Source organism: Oncorhynchus gorbuscha, linkage group LG22 (genome assembly GCF_021184085.1).
Source record: "Oncorhynchus gorbuscha isolate QuinsamMale2020 ecotype Even-year linkage group LG22, OgorEven_v1.0, whole genome shotgun sequence".
NCBI lineage: Eukaryota > Metazoa > Chordata > Actinopteri > Salmoniformes > Salmonidae > Oncorhynchus > Oncorhynchus gorbuscha.
Genome location: NC_060194.1, coordinates 47,164,549 through 47,184,670, shown reverse-complemented (window position 1 = coordinate 47,184,670; position 20,122 = coordinate 47,164,549). Strand labels below are relative to the sequence as shown.

Sequence of the window (20,122 nt, the reverse complement as noted above, 5' to 3'; positions counted from 1 at the left end):
TCCTTCTTGTTTCTCTCTTCTTGTTTCTCTCCTTCTTGTTTCTCTCTTCTTGTTTCTCTCTCCTTGTTTCTCTCTTCTTCTTGTTTCTCTCTTCTTCTTGTTTCTCTCTTCTTCTTGTTTCTCTCTTCTTCTTGTTTCTCTCCTTCTTGTTTCTCTCCTTCTTGTTTCTCTCTTCTTCTTGTTTCTCTCTTCTTCTTGTTTCACTCTTCTTATTGTTTCTCTCTTCTTCTTTTTTCACTCTCCTTGTTTCTCTCCTTCTTGTTTCTCTCTCCTTCTTGTTTCTCTTCTTCTTGTTTCTCTCTCCTTCTTGTTTCTCTCTTCTTCTTGTTTCTCTCTCCTTCTTGTTTCTCTCTTCTTCTTGTTTCTCTCTCCTTCTTGTTTCTCTCTTCTTGTTTCTCTCTTCTTTTTGTTTTTCTCTTCTTCTTGTTTCACTCTTCTTGTTTCTCTCCTTCTTGTTTCTCTCTTCTTCTTGTTTCACTCTTCTTCTTGTTTCACTCTTCTTCTTGTTTCACTCTTCTTCTTGTTTCTCTCTTCTTCTTGTTTCACTCTTCTTGTTTCACTCTTCATGTTTCACTCTTCTTGTTTCTCTCTTCTTCTTGTTTCACTCTTCTTCTTGTTTCTCTCCTTCTTGTTTCTCTCTTCTTATTGTTTCACTCTTCTTCTTGTTTCTCTCTTCTTCTTTTTTCACTCTTCTTGTTTCTCTTCTTCTTGTTTCTCTCCTTCTTGTATCTCTCTCCTTGTTTCTCTCTTCTCCTTGTTTCTCTCTTCTCCTTGTTTCTCTCTTCTCCTTGTTTCTCTCTCCTTCTTGTTTTTCTCTCTTCTTGTGTTTCTCTCCTTCTTGTTTCTCTCCTTCTTGTTTCTCTCCTTGTTTCTCTCCTTCTTGTTTCTCTCCTTGTTTCTCTCTCCTTGTTTCACTCTTCTTCTTGTTTCTCTCTTCTTCTTGTTTCTCTCTCCTTCTTGTTTCACTCTTGTTTCTCTCCTTCTTGTTTCTCTCCTTCTTGTTTCTCTCTCCTTCTTGTTTCACTCTTCTTCTTGTTTCTCTCTTCTTCTTGTTTCTCTCTCCTTCTTGTTTCTCTCTTCTTATTTCTCTCTCCTTCTTGTTTCTCTCTTCTTGTTTCTCTCCTTCTTGTTTCTCTTCTTGTTTCTCTTCTTGTTTCTCTCTTCTTCTTGTTTCTCTCTCCTTCTTGTTTCTCTCTTCTTCTTGTTTCTCTCTTCTTCTTGTTTCTCTCTTCTTCTTGTTTCTCTCTTCTTTTTGTTTTTCTCTTCTTCTTGTTTCTCTCCTTCTTGTTTCTCTCTTCTTGTTTCTCTCTTCTTCTTGTTTCTCTCTTCTTCTTGTTTCTCTCTTCTTCTTGTTTCACTCTTCTTCTTGTTTCACTCTTCTTGTTTCACTCTTCTTGTTTCACTCTTCTTGTTTCTCTCCTTCTTGTTTCTCTCTTCTTCTTGTTTCTCTCTTCTTCTTGTTTCACTCTTCTTCTTGTTTCTCTCTTCTTGTTTCTCTCTTCTTCTTGTTTCTCTCCTTCTTGTTTCTCTCTTCTTCTTGTTTCACTCTTGTTTCACTCTTCATGTTTCACTCTTCTTGTTTCTCTCTTCTTCTTGTTTCTCTCCTTCTTGTTTCACTCTTCTTGTTTCACTCTTCATGTTTCACTCTTCTTGTTTCTCTCTTCTTCTTGTTTCTCTCCTTCTTGTTTCTCTCTTCTTCTTGTTTCACTCTTGTTTCACTCTTCATGTTTCACTCTTCTTGTTTCTCTCTTCTTCTTGTTTCTCTCCTTCTTGTTTCTCTCTTCTTCTTGTTTCACTCTTCTTGTTTCACTCTTCATGTTTCACTCTTCTTGTTTCTCTCTTCTTCTTGTTTCACTATTCTTCTTGTTTCTCTCCTTCTTGTTTCTCTCTTATTGTTTCACTCTTCTTCTTGTTTCACTCTTCTTCTTGTTTTTCTCTCCTTCTTGTTTCTCTCTCTCTTCTTCTTGTTTCACTCTTGTTTCTCTCTCCTTCTTGTTTCTCTCCTTCTTGTTTCTCTCCTTCTTGTTTCTCTCTCCTTGTTTCTCTCTTCTTCTTGTTTCTCTCTCCTTCTTGTTTCTCTCTTCTTGTTTCTCTCTCCTTCTTGTTTCTCTCTTCTTGTTTCTCTCTTCTTGTTTCTCTCTCCTTCTTGTTTCTCTCTTCTTCTTGTTTCTCTCCTTCTTGTTTCTCTTCTTCTTGTTTCTCTCTTCTTGTTTCACTCTTCATGTTTCACTCTTCTTGTTTCTCTCTTCTTCTTGTTTCACTATTCTTCTTGTTTCTCTCCTTCTTGTTTCTCTCTTATTGTTTCACTCTTCTTCTTGTTTCACTCTTCTTCTTGTTTTTCTCTCCTTCTTGTTTCTCTCTCTCTTCTTCTTGTTTCACTCTTGTTTCTCTCTCCTTCTTGTTTCTCTCCTTCTTGTTTCTCTCCTTCTTGTTTCTCTCTCCTTGTTTCTCTCTTCTTCTTGTTTCTCTCTCCTTCTTGTTTCTCTCTTCTTGTTTCTCTCTCCTTCTTGTTTCTCTCTTCTTGTTTCTCTCTTCTTGTTTCTCTCTCCTTCTTGTTTCTCTCTTCTTCTTGTTTCTCTCCTTCTTGTTTCTCTTCTTCTTGTTTCTCTTCTTCTTGTTTCTCTCTTCTTCTTGTTTCTCTCTTCTTCTTGTTTCTCTCCTTCTTGTTTCTCTCTTCTTCTTGTTTCTCTCCTTCTTGTTTCTCTCCTTCTTGTTTCTCTCCTTCTTGTTTCTCTCTCCTTCTTGTTTCTCTCTTCTTCTTGTTTCTCTCCTTCTTGTTTCTCTCTTCTTCTTTTTTCACTCTTCTTTTTTCACTCTCCTTGTTTCTCTCCTTCTTGTTTCTCTCTCCTTCTTGTTTCTCTCTCCTTCTTGTTTCTCTTCTTGTTTCTCTCTCCTTCTTGTTTCTCTCTTCTTCTTGTTTCTCTCTTCTTCTTGTTTCTCTCTTCCTCTTTTTTCACTCTTCTTGTTTCTCTCCTTCTTGTTTCTCTCCTTCTTGTTTCTCTCTCCTTGTTTCTCTCTCCTTGTTTCTCTCTTCTTCTTGTTTCTCTCTCCTTCTTGTTTCTCTCTTCTTCTTGTTTCTCTCTTCTTCTTGTTTCTCTCTTCTTGTTTTTCTCTCCTTCTTGTTTCTCTCTTCTTCTTGTTTCTCTCTTCTTCTTGTTTCTCTCTTCTTCTTGTTTCTCTCTCCTTGTTTCTCTCTCCTTGTTTCTCTCTTCTCCTTGTTTCTCTCTCCTTCTTGTTTCTCTCTTCTCCTTGTTTCTCTCTCCTTCTTGTTTCTCCTTGTTTTTCTCTTCTTCTTGTTTCTCTTCTTCTTGTTTCTCTCCTTCTTGTTTCTCTCTCCTTGTTTCTCTCTCCTTGTTTCTCTCTCCTTGTTGCTCTCTCCTTCTTGTTTCTCTCTTCTTCTTGTTTCTCTCTCCTTCTTGTTTCTCTCTTCTTATTTCTCTCTCCTTCTTGTTTCTCTCTTCTTGTTTCTCTCTCCTTCTTGTTTCTCTCTCCTTCTTGTTTCTCTCCTTCTTGTTTCTCTTCTTGTTTCTCTCTTCTTCTTGTTTCTCTCTCCTTGTTTCTCTCTCCTTCTTGTTTCTCTCTTCTTCTTGTTTCTCTCTTCTTCTTGTTTCTCTCTTCTTCTTGTTTCTCTCTTCTTCTTGTTTCTCTCTTCTTCTTGTTTCTCTCTTCTTTTTGTTTTTCTCTTGTTTCTCTCCTTCTTGTTTCTCTCTTCTTGTTTCTTTCTTCTTGTTTCTCTCTTCTTCTTGTTTCTCTCTTCTTCTTGTTTCACTCTTCTTCTTGTTTCACTCTTCTTCTTGTTTCACTCTTCTTGTTTCACTCTTCATGTTTCACTCTTCATTTTTCACTCTCCTTCTTGTTTCTCTCTCCTTCTTGTTTCTCTCTTCTTCTTGTTTCTCTCCTTGTTTTTCTCTCCTTCTTGTTTCTCTCTCTCTTCTTCTTGTTTCACTCTTGTTTCTCTCCTTCTTGTTTCTCTCCTTGTTTTTCTCTCCTTCTTGTTTCTCTCCTTGTTTTTCTCTCCTTCTTGTTTCTCTCTCTCTTCTTCTTGTTTCACTCTTGTTTCTCTTCTTCTTGTTTCACTCTTGTTTCTCTCTCTCTTCTTCTTGTTTCTCTCCTTGTTTTTCTCTTCTTCTTGTTTCTCTCCTTGTTTTTCTCTCCTTGTTTCTCTCCTTCTTGTTTCTCTCCTTCTTGTTTCTCTCTCCTTCTTGTTTCTCTCCTTCTTGTTTCTCTCCTTCTTGTTTCTCTCTCCTTCTTGTTTCTCTCTTCTTCTTGTTTCTCTCCTTGTTTTTCTCTCCTTCTTGTTTCTCTCTCTCTTCTTCTTGTTTCACTCTTGTTTCTCTCCTTCTTGTTTCTCTCCTTGTTTTTCTCTCCTTCTTGTTTCTCTCCTTGTTTTTCTCTCCTTCTTGTTTCTCTCTCTCTTCTTCTTGTTTCACTCTTGTTTCTCTCCTTCTTGTTTCTCTCTCCTTCTTGTTTCTCTCCTTCTTGTTTCTCTCCTTCTTGTTTCTCTCTCCTTCTTGTTTCTCTCTCCTTCTTGTTTCACTCTTGTTTCTCTCTCCTTCTTGTTTCTCTCCTTCTTGTTTCTCTTCTTCTTGTTTCACTCTTGTTTCTCTCTCCTTCTTGTTTCTCTCCTTCTTGTTTCTCTCTCCTTCTTGTTTCTCTCTCCTTCTTGTTTCTCTCTCCTTCTTGTTTCTCTCTTCTTGTTTCTCTCTTCTTGTTTCTCTCTCCTTCTTGTTTCTCTCTCCTTCTTGTTTCTCTCCTTCTTGTTTCTCTCTCCTTCTTGTTTCTCTCTCCTTCTTGTTTCTCTCTCCTTCTTGTTTCTCTCTCCTTCTTGTTTCTCTCTCCTTCTTGTTTCTCTCTTCTTCTTGTTTCTCTCTTCTTCTTGTTTCACTCTTCATGTTTCACTCTTCTTGTTTCTCTCTTCTTCTTGTTTCACTCTTCTTCTTGTTTCTCTCCTTCTTGTTTCTCTCCTTCTTGTTTCTCTCTTCTTATTGTTTCACTCTTCTTCTTGTTTCTCTCTTCTTGTTTTTCTCTCTCTTCTTCTTGTTTCACTCTTGTTTCTCTCTCCTTCTTGTTTCTCTCTCCTTCTTGTTTCTCTCCTTCTTGTTTCTCTCTCCTTCTTGTTTCTCTCCTTCTTGTTTCTCTCTCCTTCTTGTTTCTCTCTCCTTCTTGTTTCTCTCTCCTTCTTGTTTCTCTCTTCTTGTTTCTCTCTTCTTGTTTCTCTCTTCTTCTTGTTTCTCTCTTCTTCTTGTTTCTCTCTTCTTCTTGTTTCTCTCTTCTTCTTGTTTCTCTCCTTCTTGTTTCTCTTCTTCTTGTTTCTCTTCTTCTTGTTTCTCTCTCCTTCTTGTTTCTCTCTTCTTCTTGTTTCTCTCTTCTTCTTGTTTCTCTCTTCTTCTTGTTTCTCTCTTCTTCTTGTTTCTCTCTTCTTGTTTCTCTCTTCTTGTTTCTCTCTTCTTCTTGTTTCACTCTTCTTCTTGTTTCACTCTTCTTCTTGTTTCTCTCTTCTTCTTTTTTCACTCTTCTTTTTTCACTCTCCTTGTTTCTCTCCTTCTTGTTTCTCTCTCCTTCTTGTTTCTCTCTCCTTCTTGTTTCTCTCTTCTTGTTTCTCTCTCCTTCTTGTTTCTCTCTTCTTCTTGTTTCTCTCTCCTTCTTGTTTCTCTTCTTGTTTCACTCTTCTTCTTGTTTCTCTCTTCTTCTTGTTTCTCTTCTTCTTGTTTCTCTCTCCTTCTTGTTTCTCTCTTCTTCTTGTTTCTCTCTTCTTCTTGTTTCTCTCTTCTTTTTGTTTTTCTCTTCTTCTTGTTTCACTCTTCTTGTTTCTCTCTTCTTCTTGTTTCACTCTTCTTCTTGTTTCACTCTTCTTCTTGTTTCTCTCTTCTTCTTGTTTCACTCTTCTTGTTTCACTCTTCTTCTTGTTTCTCTCTTCTTCTTCTTGTTTCACTCTTCTTCTTGTTTCTCTCCTTCTTTTTTCACTCTTCTTGTTTTTCTCTCCTTCTTGTTTCTCTCTCTCTTCTTCTTGTTTCACTCTTGTTTCTCTCTCCTTCTTGTTTCTCTCTCCTTCTTGTTTCTCTCTTCTTGTTTCTCTCCTTCTTGTTTCTCTCTTCTTGTTTCTCTCCTTCTTGTTTCTCTCTTCTTGTTTCTCTCTCCTTGTTTCTCTCTTCTTCTTGTTTCTCTCTTCTTCTTGTTTCTCTCTTCTTCTTGTTTCTCTCTTCTTCTTGTTTCTCTCCTTCTTGTTTCTCTCCTTCTTGTTTCTCTCTTCTTCTTGTTTCTCTCTTCTTCTTGTTTCACTCTTCTTATTGTTTCTCTCTTCTTCTTTTTTCACTCTCCTTGTTTCTCTCCTTCTTGTTTCTCTCTCCTTCTTGTTTCTCTTCTTCTTGTTTCTCTCTCCTTCTTGTTTCTCTCTTCTTCTTGTTTCTCTCTCCTTCTTGTTTCTCTCTTCTTCTTGTTTCTCTCTCCTTCTTGTTTCTCTCTTCTTGTTTCTCTCTTCTTTTTGTTTTTCTCTTCTTCTTGTTTCACTCTTCTTGTTTCTCTCCTTCTTGTTTCTCTCTTCTTCTTGTTTCACTCTTCTTCTTGTTTCACTCTTCTTCTTGTTTCACTCTTCTTCTTGTTTCTCTCTTCTTCTTGTTTCACTCTTCTTGTTTCACTCTTCATGTTTCACTCTTCTTGTTTCTCTCTTCTTCTTGTTTCACTCTTCTTCTTGTTTCTCTCCTTCTTGTTTCTCTCTTCTTATTGTTTCACTCTTCTTCTTGTTTCTCTCTTCTTCTTTTTCACTCTTCTTGTTTCTCTTCTTCTTGTTTCTCTCCTTCTTGTATCTCTCTCCTTGTTTCTCTCTTCTCCTTGTTTCTCTCTTCTCCTTGTTTCTCTCTTCTCCTTGTTTCTCTCTCCTTCTTGTTTTTCTCTTCTTGTGTTTCTCTCCTTCTTGTTTCTCTCCTTCTTGTTTCTCTCCTTGTTTCTCTCCTTCTTGTTTCTCTCCTTGTTTCTCTCTCCTTGTTTCACTCTTCTTCTTGTTTCTCTCTTCTTCTTGTTTCTCTCTCCTTCTTGTTTCACTCTTGTTTCTCTCCTTCTTGTTTCTCTCCTTCTTGTTTCTCTCTCCTTCTTGTTTCACTCTTCTTCTTGTTTCTCTCTTCTTCTTGTTTCTCTCTCCTTCTTGTTTCTCTCTTCTTATTTCTCTCTCCTTCTTGTTTCTCTCTTCTTGTTTCTCTCCTTCTTGTTTCTCTTCTTGTTTCTCTTCTTGTTTCTCTCTTCTTCTTGTTTCTCTCTCCTTCTTGTTTCTCTCTTCTTCTTGTTTCTCTCTTCTTCTTGTTTCTCTCTTCTTCTTGTTTCTCTCTTCTTTTTGTTTTTCTCTTCTTCTTGTTTCTCTCCTTCTTGTTTCTCTCTTCTTGTTTCTCTCTTCTTCTTGTTTCTCTCTTCTTCTTGTTTCTCTCTTCTTCTTGTTTCACTCTTCTTCTTGTTTCACTCTTCTTGTTTCACTCTTCTTGTTTCACTCTTCTTGTTTCTCTCCTTCTTGTTTCTCTCTTCTTCTTGTTTCTCTCTTCTTCTTGTTTCACTCTTCTTCTTGTTTCTCTCTTCTTGTTTCTCTCTTCTTCTTGTTTCTCTCCTTCTTGTTTCTCTCTTCTTCTTGTTTCACTCTTGTTTCACTCTTCATGTTTCACTCTTCTTGTTTCTCTCTTCTTCTTGTTTCTCTCCTTCTTGTTTCACTCTTCTTGTTTCACTCTTCATGTTTCACTCTTCTTGTTTCTCTCTTCTTCTTGTTTCTCTCCTTCTTGTTTCTCTCTTCTTCTTGTTTCACTCTTGTTTCACTCTTCATGTTTCACTCTTCTTGTTTCTCTCTTCTTCTTGTTTCTCTCCTTCTTGTTTCTCTCTTCTTCTTGTTTCACTCTTCTTGTTTCACTCTTCATGTTTCACTCTTCTTGTTTCTCTCTTCTTCTTGTTTCACTATTCTTCTTGTTTCTCTCCTTCTTGTTTCTCTCTTATTGTTTCACTCTTCTTCTTGTTTCACTCTTCTTCTTGTTTTTCTCTCCTTCTTGTTTCTCTCTCTCTTCTTCTTGTTTCACTCTTGTTTCTCTCTCCTTCTTGTTTCTCTCCTTCTTGTTTCTCTCCTTCTTGTTTCTCTCTCCTTGTTTCTCTCTTCTTCTTGTTTCTCTCTCCTTCTTGTTTCTCTCTTCTTGTTTCTCTCTCCTTCTTGTTTCTCTCTTCTTGTTTCTCTCTTCTTGTTTCTCTCTCCTTCTTGTTTCTCTCTTCTTCTTGTTTCTCTCCTTCTTGTTTCTCTTCTTCTTGTTTCTCTCTTCTTGTTTCACTCTTCATGTTTCACTCTTCTTGTTTCTCTCTTCTTCTTGTTTCACTATTCTTCTTGTTTCTCTCCTTCTTGTTTCTCTCTTATTGTTTCACTCTTCTTCTTGTTTCACTCTTCTTCTTGTTTTTCTCTCCTTCTTGTTTCTCTCTCTCTTCTTCTTGTTTCACTCTTGTTTCTCTCTCCTTCTTGTTTCTCTCCTTCTTGTTTCTCTCCTTCTTGTTTCTCTCTCCTTGTTTCTCTCTTCTTCTTGTTTCTCTCTCCTTCTTGTTTCTCTCTTCTTGTTTCTCTCTCCTTCTTGTTTCTCTCTTCTTGTTTCTCTCTTCTTGTTTCTCTCTCCTTCTTGTTTCTCTCTTCTTCTTGTTTCTCTCCTTCTTGTTTCTCTTCTTCTTGTTTCTCTTCTTCTTGTTTCTCTCTTCTTCTTGTTTCTCTCTTCTTCTTGTTTCTCTCCTTCTTGTTTCTCTCTTCTTCTTGTTTCTCTCCTTCTTGTTTCTCTCCTTCTTGTTTCTCTCCTTCTTGTTTCTCTCTCCTTCTTGTTTCTCTCTTCTTCTTGTTTCTCTCCTTCTTGTTTCTCTCTTCTTCTTTTTTCACTCTTCTTTTTTCACTCTCCTTGTTTCTCTCCTTCTTGTTTCTCTCTCCTTCTTGTTTCTCTCTCCTTCTTGTTTCTCTTCTTGTTTCTCTCTCCTTCTTGTTTCTCTCTTCTTCTTGTTTCTCTCTTCTTCTTGTTTCTCTCTTCCTCTTTTTTCACTCTTCTTGTTTCTCTCCTTCTTGTTTCTCTCCTTCTTGTTTCTCTCTCCTTGTTTCTCTCTCCTTGTTTCTCTCTTCTTCTTGTTTCTCTCTCCTTCTTGTTTCTCTCTTCTTCTTGTTTCTCTCTTCTTCTTGTTTCTCTCTTCTTGTTTTTCTCTCCTTCTTGTTTCTCTCTTCTTCTTGTTTCTCTCTTCTTCTTGTTTCTCTCTTCTTCTTGTTTCTCTCTCCTTGTTTCTCTCTCCTTGTTTCTCTCTTCTCCTTGTTTCTCTCTCCTTCTTGTTTCTCTCTTCTCCTTGTTTCTCTCTCCTTCTTGTTTCTCCTTGTTTTTCTCTTCTTCTTGTTTCTCTTCTTCTTGTTTCTCTCCTTCTTGTTTCTCTCTCCTTGTTTCTCTCTCCTTGTTTCTCTCTCCTTGTTGCTCTCTCCTTCTTGTTTCTCTCTTCTTCTTGTTTCTCTCTCCTTCTTGTTTCTCTCTTCTTATTTCTCTCTCCTTCTTGTTTCTCTCTTCTTGTTTCTCTCTCCTTCTTGTTTCTCTCTCCTTCTTGTTTCTCTCCTTCTTGTTTCTCTTCTTGTTTCTCTCTTCTTCTTGTTTCTCTCTCCTTGTTTCTCTCTCCTTCTTGTTTCTCTCTTCTTCTTGTTTCTCTCTTCTTCTTGTTTCTCTCTTCTTCTTGTTTCTCTCTTCTTCTTGTTTCTCTCTTCTTCTTGTTTCTCTCTTCTTTTTGTTTTTCTCTTGTTTCTCTCCTTCTTGTTTCTCTCTTCTTGTTTCTTTCTTCTTGTTTCTCTCTTCTTCTTGTTTCTCTCTTCTTCTTGTTTCACTCTTCTTCTTGTTTCACTCTTCTTCTTGTTTCACTCTTCTTGTTTCACTCTTCATGTTTCACTCTTCATTTTTCACTCTCCTTCTTGTTTCTCTCTCCTTCTTGTTTCTCTCTTCTTCTTGTTTCTCTCCTTGTTTTTCTCTCCTTCTTGTTTCTCTCTCTCTTCTTCTTGTTTCACTCTTGTTTCTCTCCTTCTTGTTTCTCTCCTTGTTTTTCTCTCCTTCTTGTTTCTCTCCTTGTTTTTCTCTCCTTCTTGTTTCTCTCTCTCTTCTTCTTGTTTCACTCTTGTTTCTCTTCTTCTTGTTTCACTCTTGTTTCTCTCTCTCTTCTTCTTGTTTCTCTCCTTGTTTTTCTCTTCTTCTTGTTTCTCTCCTTGTTTTTCTCTCCTTGTTTCTCTCCTTCTTGTTTCTCTCCTTCTTGTTTCTCTCTCCTTCTTGTTTCTCTCCTTCTTGTTTCTCTCCTTCTTGTTTCTCTCTCCTTCTTGTTTCTCTCTTCTTCTTGTTTCTCTCCTTGTTTTTCTCCTTCTTGTTTCTCTCTCTCTTCTTCTTGTTTCACTCTTGTTTCTCTCCTTCTTGTTTCTCTCCTTGTTTTTCTCTCCTTCTTGTTTCTCTCCTTGTTTTTCTCTCCTTCTTGTTTCTCTCTCTCTTCTTCTTGTTTCACTCTTGTTTCTCTCCTTCTTGTTTCTCTCTCCTTCTTGTTTCTCTCCTTCTTGTTTCTCTCCTTCTTGTTTCTCTCTCCTTCTTGTTTCTCTCTCCTTCTTGTTTCACTCTTGTTTCTCTCTCCTTCTTGTTTCTCTCCTTCTTGTTTCTCTTCTTCTTGTTTCACTCTTGTTTCTCTCTCCTTCTTGTTTCTCTCCTTCTTGTTTCTCTCTCCTTCTTGTTTCTCTCTCCTTCTTGTTTCTCTCTCCTTCTTGTTTCTCTCTTCTTGTTTCTCTCTTCTTGTTTCTCTCTCCTTCTTGTTTCTCTCTCCTTCTTGTTTCTCTCCTTCTTGTTTCTCTCTCCTTCTTGTTTCTCTCTCCTTCTTGTTTCTCTCTCCTTCTTGTTTCTCTCTCCTTCTTGTTTCTCTCTCCTTCTTGTTTCTCTCCTTCTTGTTTCTCTCCTTCTTGTTTCTCTCCTTCTTGTTTCTCTCTCCTTCTTGTTTTTCTCTCCTTCTTGTTTCTCTCCTTCTTGTTTCTCTCCTTCTTGTTTCTCTCTCCTTCTTGTTTCTCTCTCCTTGTTTCTCTCTCCTTCTTGTTTCTCTCTCCTTCTTGTTTCTCTCTCCTTCTTGTTTCTCTCTCCTTCTTGTTTCTCTCTCCTTCTTGTTTCTCTCTCCTTCTTGTTTCTCTCTCCTTCTTGTTTTTCTCTCCTTCTTGTTTTTCTCTCCTTCTTGTTTCTCTCCTTCTTGTTTCTCTCCTTCTTGTTTCTCTCCTTCTTGTTTCTCTCTTCTTGTTTCTCTCTTCTTGTTTCTCTCTCCTTCTTGTTTCTCTCCTTCTTGTTTCACTCTTGTTTCTCTCTCCTTCTTGTTTCTCTCTCCTTCTTGTTTCTCTCTCCTTCTTGTTTCTCTCTTCTTGTTTCTCTCCTTCTTGTTTCTCTCCTTCTTGTTTCTCTCCTTCTTGTTTCTCTCCTTCTTGTTTCTCTCTCCTTCTTGTTTCTCTCTCCTTCTTGTTTCTCTCTCCTTCTTGTTTCTCTCTTCTTCTTGTTTCTCTTATTGTTTCTTTCTTCTTCTTGTATCTCTCTTCTTGTTTCTCTCCTTCTTGTTTCTCTCTTCTTCTTGTTTCTCTCCTTCTTGTTTCTCTCTTCTTCTTGTTTCTCTCTTCTTCTTGTTTCTCTCTCCTTCTTGTTTCTCTCCTTCTTGTTTCTCTCCTTCTTGTTTCTCTCTTCTTCTTGTTTCTCTCTTCTTCTTGTTTCTCTCCTTCTTGTTTCTCTTCTTGTTTCTCTCCTTCTTGTTTCTCTCTTCTTCTTGTTTCTCTCTTCTTCTTGTTTCTCTCCTTCTTGTTTCTCTCCTTCTTGTTTCTCTCCTTCTTGTTTCTCTCCTTCTTGTTTCTCTCCTTCTTGTTTCTCTCCTTCTTGTTTCTCTCTTCTTCTTGTTTCTCTCTTCTTCTTGTTTCTCTCCTTCTTGTTTCTCTCTCTCTTCTTGTTTCACTCTTGTTTCTCTCTCCTTCTTGTTTCTCTCCTTCTTGTTTCTCTCTTCTTCTTGTTTCTCTCCTTCTTGTTTCTCTCTCCTTCTTGTTTCTCTCTCCTTCTTGTTTCTCTCTTCTTCTTGTTTCTCTCCTTGTTTCTTTCTTCTTCTTGTTTCTCTCTTCTTGTTTCACTCTTCTCCTTGTTTCTCTCTTCTTGTTTCACTCTTCTCCTTGTTTCTCTCTTCTTGTTTCTCTCTTCTTGTTTCACTCTTCTTGTTTCTCTCTCCTTCTTGTTTCTCTCTTCTTCTTGTTTCTCTCCTTGTTTCTTTCTTCTTCTTGTTTCTCTCTCCTTGTTTCTCTCTCCTTGTTTCTCTCTTCTCCTTGTTTCTCTCTCCTTCTTGTTTCTCTCTTCTCCTTGTTTCTCTCTCCTTCTTGTTTCTCCTTGTTTTTCTCTTCTTCTTGTTTCTCTTCTTCTTGTTTCTCTCCTTCTTGTTTCTCTCTCCTTGTTTCTCTCTCCTTGTTTCTCTCTCCTTGTTTCTCTCTCCTTGTTGCTCTCTCCTTCTTGTTTCTCTCTTCTTCTTGTTTCTCTCTCCTTCTTGTTTCTCTCTTCTTATTTCTCTCTCCTTCTTGTTTCTCTCTTCTTGTTTCTCTCTCCTTCTTGTTTCTCTCTCCTTCTTGTTTCTCTCCTTCTTGTTTCTCTTCTTGTTTCTCTCTTCTTCTTGTTTCTCTCTCCTTCTTGTTTCTCTCTCCTTCTTGTTTCTCTCTTCTTCTTGTTTCTCTCTTCTTCTTGTTTCTCTCTTCTTCTTGTTTCTCTCTTCTTCTTGTTTCTCTCTTCTTTTTGTTTTTCTCTTCTTGTTTCTCTCCTTCTTGTTTCTTTCTTCTTGTTTCTCTCTTCTTCTTGTTTCTCTCTTCTTCTTGTTTCACTCTTCTTCTTGTTTCACTCTTCTTCTTGTTTCACTCTTGTTTCACTCTTCATGTTTCACTCTCCTTCTTGTTTCTCTCTCCTTCTTGTTTCTCTCTTCTTCTTGTTTCTCTCCTTGTTTTTCTCTCCTTCTTGTTTCTCTCTCTCTTCTTCTTGTTTCACTCTTGTTTCTCTCCTTCTTGTTTCTCTCCTTGTTTTTCTCTCCTTCTTGTTTCTCTCCTTGTTTTTCTCTCCTTCTTGTTTCTCTCTCTCTTCTTCTTGTTTCACTCTTGTTTCTCTTCTTCTTGTTTCACTCTTGTTTCTCTCTCTCTTCTTCTTGTTTCTCTCCTTGTTTTTCTTCTTCTTGTTTCTCTCCTTGTTTTTCTCTCCTTGTTTCTCTCCTTCTTGTTTCTCTCCTTCTTGTTTCTCTCTCCTTCTTGTTTCTCTCCTTCTTGTTTCTCTCCTTCTTGTTTCTCTCTCTTCTTGTTTCTCTCTTCTTCTTGTTTCTCTCCTTGTTTTTCTCTCCTTCTTGTTTCTCTCTCTCTTCTTCTTGTTTCACTCTTGTTTCTCTCCTTCTTGTTTCTCTCCTTGTTTTTCTCTCCTTCTTGTTTCTCTCCTTGTTTTTCTCTCCTTCTTGTTTCTCTCTCTCTTCTTCTTGTTTCACTCTTGTTTCTCTCCTTCTTGTTTCTCTCTCCTTCTTGTTTCTCTCCTTCTTGTTTCTCTCCTTCTTGTTTCTCTCTCCTTCTTGTTTCTCTCTCCTTCTTGTTTCACTCTTGTTTCTCTCTCCTTCTTGTTTCTCTCCTTCTTGTTTCTCTTCTTCTTGTTTCACTCTTGTTTCTCTCTCCTTCTTGTTTCTCTCCTTCTTGTTTCTCTCTCCTTCTTGTTTCTCTCTCCTTCTTGTTTCTCTCTTCTTGTTTCTCTCTTCTTGTTTCTCTCTCCTTCTTGTTTCTCTCTCCTTCTTGTTTCTCTCCTTCTTGTTTCTCTCTCCTTCTTGTTTCTCTCTCCTTCTTGTTTCTCTCTCCTTCTTGTTTCTCTCTCCTTCTTGTTTCTCTCTCCTTCTTGTTTCTCTCTCCTTCTTGTTTCTCTCCTTCTTGTTTCTCTCCTTCTTGTTTCTCTCCTTCTTGTTTCTCTCTCCTTCTTGTTTTTCTCTCCTTCTTGTTTCTCTCCTTCTTGTTTCTCTCCTTCTTGTTTCTCTCTCCTTCTTGTTTCTCTCTCCTTGTTTCTCTCTCCTTCTTGTTTCTCTCTCCTTCTTGTTTCTCTCTCCTTCTTGTTTCTCTCTCCTTCTTGTTTCTCTCTCCTTCTTGTTTCTCTCTCCTTCTTGTTTCTCTCTCCTTCTTGTTTTTCTCTCCTTCTTGTTTTTCTCTCCTTCTTGTTTTTCTCTCCTTCTTGTTTCTCTCCTTCTTGTTTCTCTCCTTCTTGTTTCTCTCCTTCTTGTTTCTCTCTTCTTGTTTCTCTCTTCTTGTTTCTCTCTTCTTGTTTCTCTCTTCTTGTTTCTCTCTCCTTCTTGTTTCTCTCTCCTTCTTGTTTCACTCTTGTTTCTCTCTCCTTCTTGTTTCTCTCTCCTTCTTGTTTCTCTCCTTCTTGTTTCTCTCCTTCTTGTTTCTCTCCTTCTTGTTTCTCTCCTTCTTGTTTCTCTCCTTCTTGTTTCTCTCTCCTTCTTGTTTCTCTCTCCTTCTTGTTTCTCTCTCCTTCTTGTTTCTCTCTTCTTCTTGTTTCTCTTATTGTTTCTTTCTTCTTCTTGTATCTCTCTTCTTGTTTCTCTCTTCTCCTTGTTTCTCTCTTCTTGTTTCTCTCCTTCTTGTTTCTCTCTTCTTCTTGTTTCTCTCTTCTTCTTGTTTCTCTCTCCTTCTTGTTTCTCTCCTTCTTGTTTCTCTCCTTCTTGTTTCTCTCTTCTTCTTGTTTCTCTCTTCTTCTTGTTTCTCTCCTTCTTGTTTCTCTCTTCTTGTTTCTCTTCTTGTTTCTCTCCTTCTTGTTTCTCTCTCCTTCTTGTTTCTCTCTTCTTCTTGTTTCTCTCCTTCTTGTTTCTCTCCTTCTTGTTTCTCTCCTTCTTGTTTCTCTCCTTCTTGTTTCTCTCTTCTTCTTGTTTCTCTCTTCTTCTTGTTTCTCTCCTTCTTGTTTCTCTCTCTCTTCTTGTTTCACTCTTGTTTCTCTCTCCTTCTTGTTTCTCTCCTTCTTGTTTCTCTCTTCTTCTTGTTTCTCTCTTCTTCTTGTTTCTCTCTCCTTCTTGTTTCTCTCTCCTTGTTTCTCTCTTCTTCTTGTTTCTCTCCTTGTTTCTTTCTTCTTCTTGTTTCTCTCTTCTTGTTTCACTCTTCTCCTTGTTTCTCTCTTCTTGTTTCACTCTTCTCCTTGTTTCTCTCTTCTTGTTTCTCTCTTCTTGTTTCACTCTTCTTGTTTCACTCTTCTTGTTTCACTCTTCTCCTTGTTTCTCTCTTCTTGTTTCTCTCTTCTTGTTTCTCTCTTCTTGTTTCTCTCTTCTTCTTGTTTCTCTCTTCTTGTTTCTCTCTTCTTGTTTCTCCTTATTTTCTCTCAACGGCAGCCCCGGTTGCACAACTCCGTTGTGGACTCAACTTTCTGTTGAGAGTTAGAATATTAGAATACACCAAGGTGCAATTCTGAAATTGGGTTGTGCATCAGCAGTTTTTCTCATGTTATGTCAGTCACTGACAGTCACTCAATGAGTCATTCCGTGTCATTTCAGCAAGCCATGACACCCACGGTCTCAGATTGTTTCTATAGTTAGAAACATACAAATATTATTCCTACAACAATATTTTGTTGAAATTGAATTTGATCTCTTGAGAAATTAAGCTAATAGATTGCACCCACATTGGCCTTTTTTATTTTATTTTTAGGACTCACATAATATTAAATAAATATAGTACCCAACATCTGATTTGAACTAAACTTCTTTCTACCATTGAGTAAGACATGAGCAATCCAACAAAATGGTCAAACGCCATCCATGGACCCCACACTCCCACCCCAACAACCAGTGTACATTATCAGTTCTATATGTCTGACAAGTAGTATGAAGCTGCTGCTTGGAGTATTGTTTCTTCATACTATGTATTCCCAGTGAATCTGGTGATGTATTATTTACCAGTAATTAGTGAGAAAGTGCATTGATGCTGCTGTTCTTACTACTGTCACACCCTATTATCCATCTTGCTGGTCTCTAAAATGAATCACAACATTTTATATATATATTTGATCCGAAAAAGTTTGGGGGCCAAATAAAACCTCCTAGTTGATGGGCCGCCAGTTGGGGAACCCTGTTATAGAAGGTAAAGTAAAAACCCAATATATAGTAAAATACGGTATACCGCCCTTCCCAGTTGGGTATCACTTTTGTGAGGTTTAATCGCTTCGATGTCACTGCTCCCAAGTGCAGCCCACAGTGTGTTTACAGCTGGGACAGAAGAGGGTCACTAGACAGCCCACAGTGTGTTTACAGCTGGGACAGAAGAGGGTCAATAGACAGCCCACAGTGTGTTTACAGCTGGGACAGAAGAGGGTCACTATACAGCCCACAGTGTGTTTACAGCTGGGACAGAAGAGGGTCACTAGACAGCCCACAGTGTGTTTACAGCTGGGACAGAAGAGGGTCACTAGACAGCCCACAGTGTGTTTACAGCTGGGACAGAAGAGGGTCACTAGACAGCCCACAGTGTGTTTACAGCTGGGACAGAAGAGGGTCACTAGACAGCCCACAGTGTGTTTACAGCTGGGACAGAAGAGGGTCACTAGACAGCCCACAGTGTGTTTACAGCTGGGACAGAAGAGGGTAATTAGTCAGCCCACAGTGTGTTTACAGCTGGGACAGAAGAGGGTCACTAGACAGCCCACAGTGTGTTTACAGCTGGGACAGAAGAGGGTCACTAGACAGCCCACAGTGTGTTTACAGCTGGGACAGAAGAGGGTCACTAGACAGCCCACAGTGTGTTTACAGCTGGGACAGAAGAGGGTCACTAGACAGCCCACAGTGTGTTTACAGCTGGGACAGAAGAGGGTAATTAGTCAGCCCACAGTGTGTTTACAGCTGGGACAGAAGAGGGTCACTAGACAGCCCACAGTGTGTTTACAGCTGGGACAGAAGAGGGTCACTAGACAGCCCACAGCGTGTACAATATCCAGACGACCACATCTTGTTGGGTGGAGGTGTGGCCGGTCTGCCACGGCCAGTCTGCCACTGCCGGTCTGCCACGGCCCGTTTAATTTGGTATCCGTTGGGGACGGCTTTGGGAAGGATTCCATTCCCCCCTGTAGTTGTGTTGTACCCGAGAGTACCGATAAGAAAAGAACGTAACGTTATGACTATATCTACTGTTCCCTGAAGGAGGTAAAATTAGGTTTCGCCGCATGTTTGGCCCCGTGCCGCCGGGTTGTGGGCTCGGGTGAAGAGCGATACTGAACTGATGGAATGAATGGAAAGCCTCGTGGTTTATTACCTGTGGAAGCCGGGGGCTTCCCAGCGAGGTCGGGGATTTCATTGGCCTTGTCAGGTGTGATTTTAGTTCCTTCAATGGAAGTCGTAAGAGTACAGATCCCTCCCATTAGTTGTGTTGTACCTCGTTTCCCTCCTTCAGAGAACTGTAGTTATAGTGATAACGTTACTCTTTCAGTCCTGGGCTGTGCTGTAGGGTTTTCCTCCAAATAGCTGACATTCTTTAGCAGTTTAGAAATTGTTTTGTCCGAGAGATGGAAAACATGTGTTATCCACATGGCACCCTGTTCCCTACATCACGTGGTTCGTAAAACAACAGCTGTAGACTAACAGTGAAATGCTTACTGACGGGCCCTTCCCAACAATGATAATAGACACATAATATGAAGATGAAGAATAAATACACAATAAGTAGCAATAACATGGCTATACACAGGACGCTCCCTCCTAGTGGTAGCCTAGTGGTTAGAGTGTAGAGGCGGCAGGGTAGCCTAGTGGTTAGAGTGTAGAGGCGGCAGGGTAGCCTAGTGGTTAGAGTGTAGAGGCGGCAGGGTAGCCTAGTGGTTAGAGTGTAGAGGCGGCAGGGTAGCCTAGTGGTTAGAGTGTAGATTGTAGAGGCGGCAGGGTAGCCTAGTGGTTAGAGTGTAGAGGCGGCAGGGTAGCCTAGTGGTTAGAGTGTAGAGGCGGCAGGGTAGCCTAGTGGTTAGAGTGTAGAGGCGGCAGGGTAGCCTAGTGGTTAGAGTGTAGAGGCGGCAGGGTAGCCTAGTGGTTAGAGTGTAGAGGCGGCAGGGTAGCCTAGTGGTTAGAGTGTAGAGGCGGCAGGGTAGCCTAGTGGTTAGAGTGTAGAGGCGGCAGGGTAGCCTAGTGGTTAGAGTGTAGAGGCGGCAGGGTAGCCTAGTGGTTAGAGTGTAGAGGCGGCAGGGTAGCCTAGTGATTAGAGTGTAGAGTGTAGAGGTGGCAGGTAGCCTAGTGGTTAGAGTGTAGAGTGTAGAGGCGGCAGGGTAGCCTAGTGGTTAGCGTGTAGCCTAGTGGTTAGAGTGTAGAGGCGGCAGGGTAGCCTAGTGGTTAGAGTGTAGAGGTGGCAGGGTAGCCTAGTGGTTAGAGTGTAGAGTCGGCAGGGTAGTCTAGTGGTTAGAGTGTAGAGTGTAGAGGCGGCAGGGTAGCCTAGTGGTTAGAGTGTAGAGGCGGCAGGGTAGCCTAGTGGTTAGAGTGTAGAGGCGGCAGGGTAGCCTAGTGGTTAGAGTGTAGAGGCGGCAGGGTAGCCTAGTGGTTAGAGTGTAGAGGCGGCAGGGTAGCCTAGTGGTTAGAGCGTTGGACTATTAACCGGAAGGTTGCAATTTGCAAGTTCAAACCCCCGAGCTGACATGGTACAAATCTGTCGTTCTGCCCCTGAACAGGCAGTTAACCCCACTGTTCCTAGGCCGTCATTGAAAATAAGAATTTGTTCTTAACTGACTTGCCTGGTTAAATAAAGGTTAACTAAAATATATAAATAAAATCTTCTCCGTCCTACCTTGATCCTCCTGTATTACCTCTCCAGGCCCAGAGGTGGCGCTGTCTAAAGAGGAGGAGGTTGACGTGATCCTGCAGAAGAACGACAGCGGGGTGGAGTCAGCTCTGCTCTATGCCAAGGCCTGGTCCAAGTACACCAAGGATCTGCTGGCCTGGGTCGACAAACGCCTGGGACTGGGTTAGTTAGACGTACAGACACACACATATCACCACAACCAACAATCCAATCACACATTCAGTCACACTGACTTATCTGCTATGTCTTCCCCCAGACATTGAATGTGCCAAAAGTTATGCCAAAATGGCAGAATCTGCAAAGACGCTCGCAAGTCAACAGGTAACATTTTTACATAGATTAAAACATAGGTTAACCCCCTTCAACTCACAGTGCACACATCAACATCAACATAGAATGTGACTACTAATATGTTTCTGTATGTTCGTCTGGCCCACAGGACTACATGCCATTCAGAGATATCTATATTTCTACGTTTAAGAATGACATTGAGTATAGCCAACTCCTCCTGCAGACTGCCACTGCCCTGCAGACCAACAAATTCATACAGGTACGAATGCCAGTCTTTATAGGGGTCAGGACCAGTCTTTATAGGGGTCAGTGAAAGTCTTTATAGGGGTCAGTGACAGTCTTTATAGGGGTCAGTGACAGTCTTTATAGGGGTCAGTGACAGTCTTTATAGGGGTCAGGACCAGTCTTTATAGGGGTCAGTGACAGTCTTTATAGGGGTCAGGACCAGTCTTTATAGGGGTCAATGACAGTCTTTATAGGGGTCAGGACCAGTCTTTATAGGGGTCAGTGACAGTCTTTATAGGGGTCAGGACCAGTCTTTATAGGGGTCAGTGAAAGTCTTTATAGGGGTCGGTGAAAGTCTTTATAGGGGTCAGTGACAGTCTTTATAGGGGTCAGTGACAGTCTTTATAGGGGTCAGTGACAGTCTTTATAGGGGTCAGTGACAGTCTTTATAGGGGTCAGTGACAGTCTTTATAGGGGTCAGGACCAGTCTTTATAGGGGTCAGTGAAAGTCTTTATAGGGGTCAGTAACAGTCTTTATAGGGTTCAGTGTCAGTCTTTATAGGGTTCAGTGACAGTCTTTATACAGGGTCAGGACCAGTCTTTATAGGGGTCAGTGACAGTCTTTATAGGGGTCAGGACCAGTCTTTATAGGGGTCAGTGACAGTCTTTACAGGGGTCAGTGACAGTCTTTATAGGGGTCAGTGACAGTCTTTATAGGGGTCAGTGACAGTCTTTATAGGGGTCAGTGACAGTCTTTATAGGGGTCAGTGACAGTCTTTATAGGGGTCAGTGACA

The 20,122-nt window shown here is 39.9% G+C and overlaps 1 protein-coding gene across 7 annotated transcripts in view; it reads left to right on the top strand.

Moving 5' to 3' along the window:
- Window positions 1–20,122, top strand: part of LOC124009865 (rho GTPase-activating protein 29-like) — a 98,066-nt gene that overhangs the window by 35,996 nt on the left and 41,948 nt on the right. For all 7 annotated transcript variants that reach the window (XM_046322082.1, XM_046322077.1, XM_046322076.1 and 4 more), the window contains 3 exons: window positions 18,824–18,973; window positions 19,068–19,132; window positions 19,251–19,361. In XM_046322082.1, the coding sequence (XP_046178038.1) occupies window positions 18,824–18,973; window positions 19,068–19,132; window positions 19,251–19,361 (326 nt within the window). The remainder of the gene's footprint in view (window positions 1–18,823; window positions 18,974–19,067; window positions 19,133–19,250; window positions 19,362–20,122) is intronic.